Source organism: Pistacia vera, unplaced genomic scaffold (genome assembly GCF_008641045.1).
Source record: "Pistacia vera cultivar Batoury unplaced genomic scaffold, PisVer_v2 Contig1133, whole genome shotgun sequence".
In the NCBI taxonomy this organism is placed as follows: Eukaryota; Viridiplantae; Streptophyta; class Magnoliopsida; order Sapindales; family Anacardiaceae; genus Pistacia; species Pistacia vera.
The window spans coordinates 440,993-450,967 of NW_022195175.1; the positions used below are offsets into that span (position 1 = coordinate 440,993).

General features: G+C 33.2%; 1 protein-coding gene and 1 pseudogene across 1 annotated transcript; one reads left to right on the forward strand and one right to left on the reverse strand.

Moving 5' to 3' along the window:
• The first annotated feature begins 3,444 nt into the window (after positions 1 to 3,444).
• On the forward strand, positions 3,445 to 5,492 carry LOC116144047 (lysM domain receptor-like kinase 4). The gene has a single exon (XM_031429507.1). It carries the CDS (start codon positions 3,511 to 3,513, stop codon positions 5,377 to 5,379), a length of 1,869 nt encoding a protein of 622 aa, XP_031285367.1. The 5' UTR covers positions 3,445 to 3,510; the 3' UTR covers positions 5,380 to 5,492.
• A 1,447-nt stretch (positions 5,493 to 6,939) lies between these two features.
• LOC116143677 lies at positions 6,940 to 8,463 on the reverse strand (annotated as a pseudogene).
• Between the last annotated feature and the right edge of the window lie 1,512 nt (positions 8,464 to 9,975).

The following is a 9,975-nucleotide window of genomic DNA, read 5'->3' on the forward strand; positions in this document are numbered from 1 at the left end:
AAGCCTAGGATTTTCTTACTTATTGTTCTAGTAGCATTATAATTAGTTTAGTGTAAATAGACTTCTTATTCTACAAACAATGGTTAATGACTATTTAATAAAATTTCTTGATGGTTCCTTTGTGAATTGTTGCGTTGTGACTCGTGAATTCCATATTCTCTCGTGAATTTGAGATTCATTGTTTGTGAATTCGAACATATCGTGGACTCGAATTGCTACACTAGAGTGTATCTAGTGTCTATCTAAATTCCGCTGCATCACAATGTGATTATCAGGTGGAAAAATGTTGTCCAATAATTAATTATTATTTGTTGTTAGATCAATATGTACAGAGATAATATAATTTATTGGTCATCTAGCCAATAAGGAATTATCACTCTTAATTGATCGTTTATTATATATTTTTCAACGGTGAATATAGATCTAGGAATTAAAGAGAAGTATGAATTTCTATAATTATATCCATTAATACATATATATATATATATATATATATATAACATTTTTTACACTAATTAATTTAAGATGATTAGATCAAAATATTTAGAATTATGGATATTGTATAATACATGTCATTTTCAAGGTGCATAGATGTTAATGGTCAGTGCTTTAATTTGGCATAATTAAATAAGTAACAACTTTGTGTAAAAAAGAAAAGGGTGTTATTTCAGTTTCGGCTAATTTTGCGAATCATGTGCTATAGATGTGCTGGCGCTAAGGCACAGAAGTGATTAAAGTTATTGACAGCAGCAAGGTCCTATTTCAAGATATTTATTGCTGCAATTGTTTAAAGTGTTGCAGATGATGTGTTGATGGGTAAAAGGTCCAGACTCTGCAGAGGCTATTTATTGAGAATAGTGGGGTAACCTTCTTCCTCCTCCTAAAAGCATATTCTTGAACAATGAAAGCAGTGCAACAGGTTGGCAACTTGAACTCATAGAACTGGAGACTTGTTTTTTAACTGTATCAAATGCCACCTTTGATTTGGAATCAATTCTAATTCAAACTTGTGTGGATTTTAATTCCAAGTTCCGAATTGTTTATAAACCTCAATAAAAATTAAGGTGATTGCCCACCCCACCACCTCTATTTAAGGTTTCATTGAAACTCAACTAGACTCTACATGCATTTTAAAAATCCAAGGACCTGCTTTAATTTTTTCTGGCTACTTATTTTGTTGCCATTAATAATGAGAAATAAACCTAAGGGCTTAGTCTGACAATTCAGGAGGTTTATTCTCTTCTTTGATTTCCTCAGTTCAAACCTTGAGACTACCTACTATAATAATATTGTAACTTATATAGTTCTTTAAGCTTAGAGGGTGTTCAATGAGCGTTTTGAACCCACCTCTTACAATAACATTGTAGCTTACCTGGTCATTTGGGCTTATAAGGTATTCAATAGATACCAAAGTTTAGTTGAAGTACGCATAAACTGGTTCGGATACCTCAGTTATCAAAAAAATAATGAGAAATCACCCCTATTGTTTAGTAAACTCACATAAGTGTGCTAGCTTCATTTTACTTTTGGGGATGAGACCATTGCCATCCCTACGTAGTTGGGAATTTCAAAAATCGTTTGTTTCAAATACAATAAGGGGTCTATTAAGTTTTCAATAAACGTAATGGGAGGTAATTGATAATTGCCAGCCGTTGAGCTTGCACAGTGCCACAGCCTCAAACCTATCTTTGACTTAGATTTCAATACCCGAAGCTGTAAACAAAGCGGAATAATTATAATTTGCGGTGGGGAGAATTCAAATTCGGCCCTCTGATTCATGAATAATACTATATATACGTCATTCTTATACAACATTTTTTATATAATATTATGTGACAAGATATGATTGGGTGAAAGTTTAATTTTAATTTTAAATTAGCCAATCATATCTTACCACACAATGTTGTATGAGAAATATTGTATGAAAATGATGTATGTGTAGTATTACTCTTGAATCATTAGGCTTTCAACTCCCTGTTTTTCATATTTTTCTTGTTTTTTCGATCACGTTTTAACTTTTAACATTATATCATTTCTAGATCGTGCATTTAAAAGAAATTTGGAACTCTAGACTTGTTCTTGTTCTATTTGTATGGAGTGTTGTTATAACAAGAGATATTCAATTTACGGTTATTTCTTTGAAGGGTTTTTACATAGAATGTTTAACAGATGAATTCTTGGAGAGGGTTGAGCGTTAGAAGCTCAAACGCACGGCCCAAATATCATAAATCTTAAATAGATATGTCAACTTAAAACAATTATAACTTTTGATTCGGGAGGAGTTATAAGGTCCGTAAGATATCAACGGAAAATTCGTTTCGAGCTTGACGTCTTAACCTACCGGGTGACTTGGTTGGGGTTCGTTTCGAGGGCAAAATCTACTGTTTCAACATATTTTGGGGACGTTTTAGTTGTCTTCGTGTTTTTCCTATTTTATTTAGAGTTATCTCTTATTTTATAATTAATCAACAGTAAGAATTTCTTCTTTTAATTAATTTTCGTGTTTAATTAGGATATTATTTCCTTGTTTAATTGAGAGTCTTATTAGGGTTGACTGATCACTACCTTATATAAATATATTATTCGTTTCTTTGAAGATATATAATGATTTTTCAGATTTTTCTTCAAACTTTATAAATTAAGTTTTTGTGATTGAAAGTTTGAAACTTGTTTATCAAACGTAGATGCATAATCGTGTGTTAGCCTTGTTTTTATTTTTATGTTAACTCGTTGAGTCAGAGTTTGTTACAAAGAACAAGGCCAGCATATCAATATTAAACAATCATATTGTACATCTAGTTATTCACGCCTTTCTGTGAAATTTTTTGTAAGTATTATAGGTTAGGTTAATTAATTGGATTACGCTGCCTTCTGATAGTGAAAGCTATCAAAGACGAATACACATGCAGGAACATTTTCAAGCAGTTAATAAACTTTGTTTTCTTTAATTTATTGGGACTTCTTTTTCTTTCTTGCATACCGTATCAAGAACTAATTTAGTTTAAATGTGATGTAATGTTGCTAATTATTTCAAAGCTATTATCTGTCTTTTATCATGGATTCAACACTTCGAGTTATTTATCATGGAGAATAGTAAAGTAATCAATCTCGTAATTCTGATATAATTTCTTTCAAAAGATGAAAAAGGGGTTATGTCAATGATGTTGTGGAAGGTTCATGATTGGAAAATAACAAAGTAGAAAACATCCAAAATGGTATCTTACTGGACACAAGTATATTGGCTGGCCGGCCGTTGATTCCTTTCCAAACAGAGTACTTGTCTTTTGCCAAAGACTTTATTCTAATATAATAAATCCATTATTCTTTTGAAAGATTGATTATGCAGCCAATTGCATGAAGCTAATGAAATGATTTCTATCTCCCTTTCATCATATAGAAGCATTATCATAGGTCATTCTTTATTATGAAAGTTTGTATTTTAAAATTTTGTAAAGACTTTCATATTTCTTTATCATCTAACCAAATGCACAGTACCTGATTTCAGAAACCATGATTTATCTCTGGTTGCTCTCATGGGCATGCATCAATTTAAGCTACGCTCAACAGCATTATGACTACTCTGAGTGCTCTGCAAATACTAGTTTGCCAGGCTCAAGATATACTTGCAATTCCTTCAGAAATTCATGCAATACATTCATAGTTTACAGAGCTAACACACAATTTCAGACTCTCTCAAATATCACTGCTTTGTTTCAGATTAACTCCAACGCGTCCAATGAGGTACTTCACTTGAACAAGCTTACATCCTCTTCAGAGATACTCAAATCGGGTAGAGAAGTTCTTATTCCCATTAATTGTTCCTGCTCAGGCCAGTTTTTTCAGACAAATTTCAGTTACACAGTCCCTGGAAACACAACATATTCAGATATTGCTTGTGGAGTCTTTGAAGGTTTCCTAAAACCTCACACACTTTCCGAAGAAAACCTGTCTCAAGAAAATGGTGTTAAGGTTGGTTCTGAGCTTAATGTGCCCTTGAGATGTGCCTGCCCTGACAATATTTCTATTAGTGAAGGAGTGAAGTACCTTTTGACATACCCTTTTGTTGAAAAAGATGACCTAAGCTTATTGTGCGAGAAATTCGGCATCTCCCTTGAAGATCTGTGTGCAGCAAACCTTGTAGCCCCTAAGCCTACCGTTTATCCAACAACAACGTTTCTGATTCCCCTGAAATCGGATCCGAATATAATTTTTGATATTACTGATTTATCTCCACCTCCTGCTCCTGGTTTTCTTCCAACAATTTCCATTAAGAAAACGAATAAAGTGAACTTAAAGACTTTGTATATTGTAGGATCAGTTGTTGGGTTCACTTTGTTGCTTGTAGCATTGCTTGCTTGTGGATTGTATGTGAAGGCCTTGCGCAAATGGAAGGGTGGGAGGATACAATCATTCAATACCAGAAGCTCAACTCAAGTTTCATTTTCAACCGCGAGAAGCTCTCCTCGATCTGGTCAAACTGGTCACAGCTCTGCAAATTCATATTTATCTCCAGATCTCCTTGCAGGAATAAAGTACTCTTTGTCAAGTTACAGTATGGAGGATCTCAAAAGAGCAACAAAAAATTTCGGTGAAGATACCAAAATTGGAGACCAATCCTTTAAAGGGAAGATTGATAATGTTGAAGTGATGATCAAGCAGGTGCGGTTTGAAGATACCCGACAGGTAATCGATGTAAATTCGAAGATCAATCACATAAATATAGTGAGTTTACATGGTGTTTGTTATGGAGATAGTGATTTTTCTTGGTCATATGTTATGTTTGAATTCCCTACCCTTGGCTGCCTAAGGGGCTGCTTGTCTAATTCATCTAGTCTTCTTAATTGGCAAAAACGAACACAGATAGCTTTTGATATTGCTACAGGCCTGCACTATCTGCATCATTGTATTTTCCCAACCTATGCACACATGAGTGTAAATACTAGGAATATATTTATAACATCAACTTGGAGAGCGAAACTCGCAAGTATTGAAACAAACCATGCTGCTGGATCTTCAAAAGGAAATGATATTTCGGCAAGTGCCAAAGGATGGATAGCACCAGAATATCTATTGAATGGCTCAGTTTCGGAAAAGGTAGACCTTTTTGCATTTGGGGTAGTTTTGCTTGAATTGATTTCAGGAAGAGAAGACATGGATGGAAAATTATTCAAGGAGTGCATTGGATTTTTGGGAGGGGGAGGTAGTGAAGGTGGTTGTTTTGAACAATTGAGGAGTTTCATGGATCCTTGTCTTAAGGAGGATTACCCTCTTGCAGAAGCGTTATGTTTAGCTGTTCTAGCCAAGGCTTGTGTGGAAGATGATCCTTTGCATAGGCCATCTATGGATGATATCATGAAAGTTCTTGGCAGAATGGTATGACTGTAAGAAGTTATAATTAGTAAATATTGAAGACCATTTTATCTCTTGGAAAACAGCTTTGTGGTTTGTGCATGTTATCTTTCATTACCAATTATAGAGGTAGATTTGATTTTCTTTGTGTATGTATTATTGGTAGACGATATCTCTGTGTAATAAGTGATAGCTAGGAGTAAAGAATTGGTATAAAGAAATGAGCCTAGAAAAATGAACTCTTTACCTGTAGTTTCTTTAGCGGGCTAGGTTAAGGTCGGTAGGTGGGCCTACCCCATTTATACCCTTTTATAGGTTAAGAGGGGTATAATTATAAAATTAAATTAATTATAAAATTTAATAAGAATGCATTATAGAAACTTAAATGGACAGTTTTTATATCACTAAGTTATTAGAATTTTAGATTAAAATCCAAGTACAAGATGAGTTAGATAACAATGCACTGGCTGGAGCTTCTTATATAGTAATAATAATGGCACTTTTTGCAGTGATTGGAACATCACCTCTTGGCTCTATGTTTCGGTTAAAAATCCAAACTTCTCATGACTACTATTTACTACAGTGGTATAGTGGTTGGTGAGGGCTGGCTAAGTCAATTTGAATGCTTCGATATGAATGTTTCGCTTGATTTATTCTTCAGAAAATATTGGTTGTTTCCAGGCTTGAAGGCTGATACGAGTTCTTCAGGAATCTATGCCCAGATTATCAAGAAACCTCATGTGTGATAAAAATCAGTTAATCAATTTGTCATGGTCATCTCTGACTTTTCACGTTGTTACTTTTTCAATTTTACAAGATTGTATCCTTGCTAGCTTGCTTAAGTTAACAAATCTTCAGGTTAATGTTTCTTTGTCTTGTGCAATAACACACGTTATTAAGCTAAAGGTCAACAGATAGGATACGAAGAGAAGAGAAGATGAATAAATTAAAATAAAGTTTTTTAATAAAATAAATATTAAACACTTTACTTGTTACATTGATCTAATTGCTAATTAAAAACGATTTACATTCAATTAAATAATGTGGCAGAAGTATTCTGGCAATCAATTGCTACATAACTTCACCAAAGAGTACCTATTGATAACATATATCGTACACTCTTCAGTCTATCATAGATATTTTACCAATTAATGCATAAAAAATTGTTTTTTTTTTTTTTTTTTTTTTTTTTTTTTTTTTTTTTTGTCTTTTATATATAATTGAATTGAAATCCATACATTAAGACCATTCATATATAGTTATTTCTCTTTAGGAAAAATATAATAAGTTACACCAATTTATAAATTAAAGTGACGAGACAGGAATTTAACTATAAAAAAATTGTATTATTGATGATATATTGATCTCTACATATAATGATGATAATAAAATAATAAAATAAAAAACAAACAAAAATCCCAAGAAAAAAATCTGTAGATATAGGTGTCTCTCGTCTAGGGTAGTGTAGATCACTATATTCTCCAGCAACAATGGCAGCATGGGCATGGCGAAATTGGGTTATTGCATAAGAGATGAGTTCTATGGTGGATGCATGATACACATATAGCAATGAGCTATTATATATATATATCATGGGTTTTCTGTCGAATCATCATTTGGTCTGAAAAGATGTAACGACCTCGAGTTTATTGGCTGTAATGGTCTTGCATTTGTATCCGAATCCTGCAAAAGATTACTCTTAGCATAAGTACACGCATACAAATATACGATTGTTCTAATATTTAACGTTCATTATTCTTATCTATTATTGAAGAGTGTATAATAAAAATTTCTTCCAAAAAGTTTTCAAACTCTATGATACCACCTAATCATTTCTAGAAAAAAAATGTATACATTTGAATATCTTCCTACCTAAAATGATGCTTTTGAATTTAATCAAGTATTATCATAGTCAAGTAGATGAAGAAAAAATTCTTATATGTCCATAATTCTGGTAAATTTTCAAGTGTTCTTTTGAAATTTATGTGGGAAAGATAAAGGGCCGCATTAAAATTATTTGGTGCAACATCCACATCATGTACAGCTACGCGGAGAGATTGCACTTGCTCCTTGGCACCGTCCTCACTAATCACATTAAGAATTCATGAGAAGATATATAAAATAAAAATAATCACTTGATCGAAAATGAACAAGTTTTTGGGTAAGTGAATAAGTTAATATTGTAGGTAGCAAACCTTTTTGACAATTGTCCAGAGAACATTTCAGTGCAAGGAGGAATAGTAAGAGATCCAATATATCTGTAATACTTCCTACTGCCTATCTTTATGCCCCTTGGATCCATCAACCCACACTTTATCTCTTTCAGTGCTGCCACCATGGCTGCTAAATGATCCTTTATCTGTTAACAAAAAAAAGAATGATCATTTGAAGGAATACTTGGAGATGGATATAAGAGATATAAATGTTAGCAGCTTCTCGGTTAGTAATTAATTAATTACCGATGCAAGAAAGAACAGGTCGTCCGATTTTGTACAGGATCCCAACTACTGCAACTTTCCCATCTGTGCTCTCATGAACCATGTGAGCCTCTAGATCAAATCTGCAGTTATAAATTTTAAAGAAGTAATCAGAAGAGAAAGTAAAATCTCCCAATTTAAGCAATATAGTGATTATAGCTGAAGATAATAGTTATAGTACCGCTTCCATTGAGAGTGTGCTCAGAGGTGAATGCAGTGGACTGGTTGAGGATATATTCAGTTCCATTTATCTCAAGAGTTGCACCCTCTTCCCACTTTAACTGCACGCAAAAGAGATAAATATTAATCTTCTATGCCTGCATATAGAAAATATAGATCATGTGATGCATTTTAATGGATGGAATTGGAATCACATATTTTACTAGATGATCTTATGCATTCAATTAGATCATATTCATTTGCCTTTATTACAATTATATAAAGATTTGAGGGTTTTTTTTTTTTTTTTTTTTCTTCTCTTGTTCAATTAATTACCATCATGTCATGGCTCTATTTCTTAGCGTGGCATTAGAGGGCTTGTAATTTCTTTAAGTCTCCCTAAATGAGACACTACTTCAACTCTCTCATGCAACAAATCGATTGGAGACTGCATTGATCCATTTTCGCAAGCACTCATACTCCATCGTGTGAAGCTCTCCCATCGTTCTGGCCCATTCTCACCCTCTGCTCTATAACTAAACTCTGTTCATCCTCTGCACCATAAAACCAATATTAACGGAGAGAATTAAAATATGAATTTATACAAACACACGCTAAATCATATTTCTAACATTAAAAGAACGAATTAGCTTCCAGTATCCATCTCATGGATACATGCTAATATAACTACTTACCAACTTCTTGAGATGTTGCCGGGGATGAATGAAAAACAATAAGAACAATGAAGAAGAAACAATACAAGAGGTGGGTTGAGAGTTTCTCCATTTTGGCTTTTAGCTTTCCAAGAATTACACTTTGAAAATGCAGATAACTGAATGCATCGTAAAGCTAAGCATCATGCTGCTTATATAGAATTCGTTGCTAGTATGAATGCACAAATCTAAATTTCTTCCACGGTACACATTTTTGCTACCAAGTTGAACGCAAGAAACCTATGGGAAGTGCTAACCAACTGTTCTTGTATAAAAGGCATATAAAATAGCATATGTACTTGAAAGAAAATTAAATAATCCTTGTGTATATTATTTTGTTGTACTTTCGTCTCTTTTTCAAAATTTAATATGAGCTTCATTTTGAATAAAGCCAATATGATGACGAATCCAGTTTGGTTTTGAATAAAGAAATCTTGAGGTTGGAATTGTTTCTGGTGGATGCATTCGCAGCTGATTACTTCCATTCGCAGCAGTTGAATAATAAAAAGAGTTGGTGGTTAATTGAAAAAATTAATAAATTAAGATGTATGACATGTAAGATCATCGGTGGAAATACAATTCATAATGGTGTGTCATCATCTTGGTAATTTAATTAACTTAGTGAGGGGCCAATTAAGAAAATCAATCAGTCTGATTCATCGATTTTGTACTGTACAAAAGCAATAAATTTAAGGGTTATGGGTATTGCATCCCTCAGCATAACATTAGCAAATAAACATAAGCATCATATTAAAAGTCAAAGATCTATTCTATTTTTTAAAATGGTTGAACTTATGAAGTCAAGAAATAAAGCAGTGAGAAGCCAACAGTCAATGATAGACTTTCAACTCATATCTCTATTTGGTTCGTCTGCATCGTACGATCATCAACCAGATTATTGTTGTTGGAGACGTCTTAGAATGCTCAATCTTTTAGCAGAACAGTGTCAAATTTGGCGACATGTATAATCCAAAATTGTATGATAAAGTACATTTTCGTGCATGAAATAAGTTCTCCCCAGCATGATTTGGGCGAACATAAGCACATGACACACACCTTAGAAAGATGCATGGAAGCTCATCATAGATTCATAATTCTTCTTTATTCTTAAAAATGGGATTGTTTTGTCTCCTAACACTAAGGACAAATTTCTTGTTATGTACCTACCGACCAGCCCCTTAGAATTTTCATCATACAATTAACATATGATGGGCAAATGTTATTAAATTATTTGCAGATGAAACCCATGAAAAACCTTATATAGTTCTATATTTATC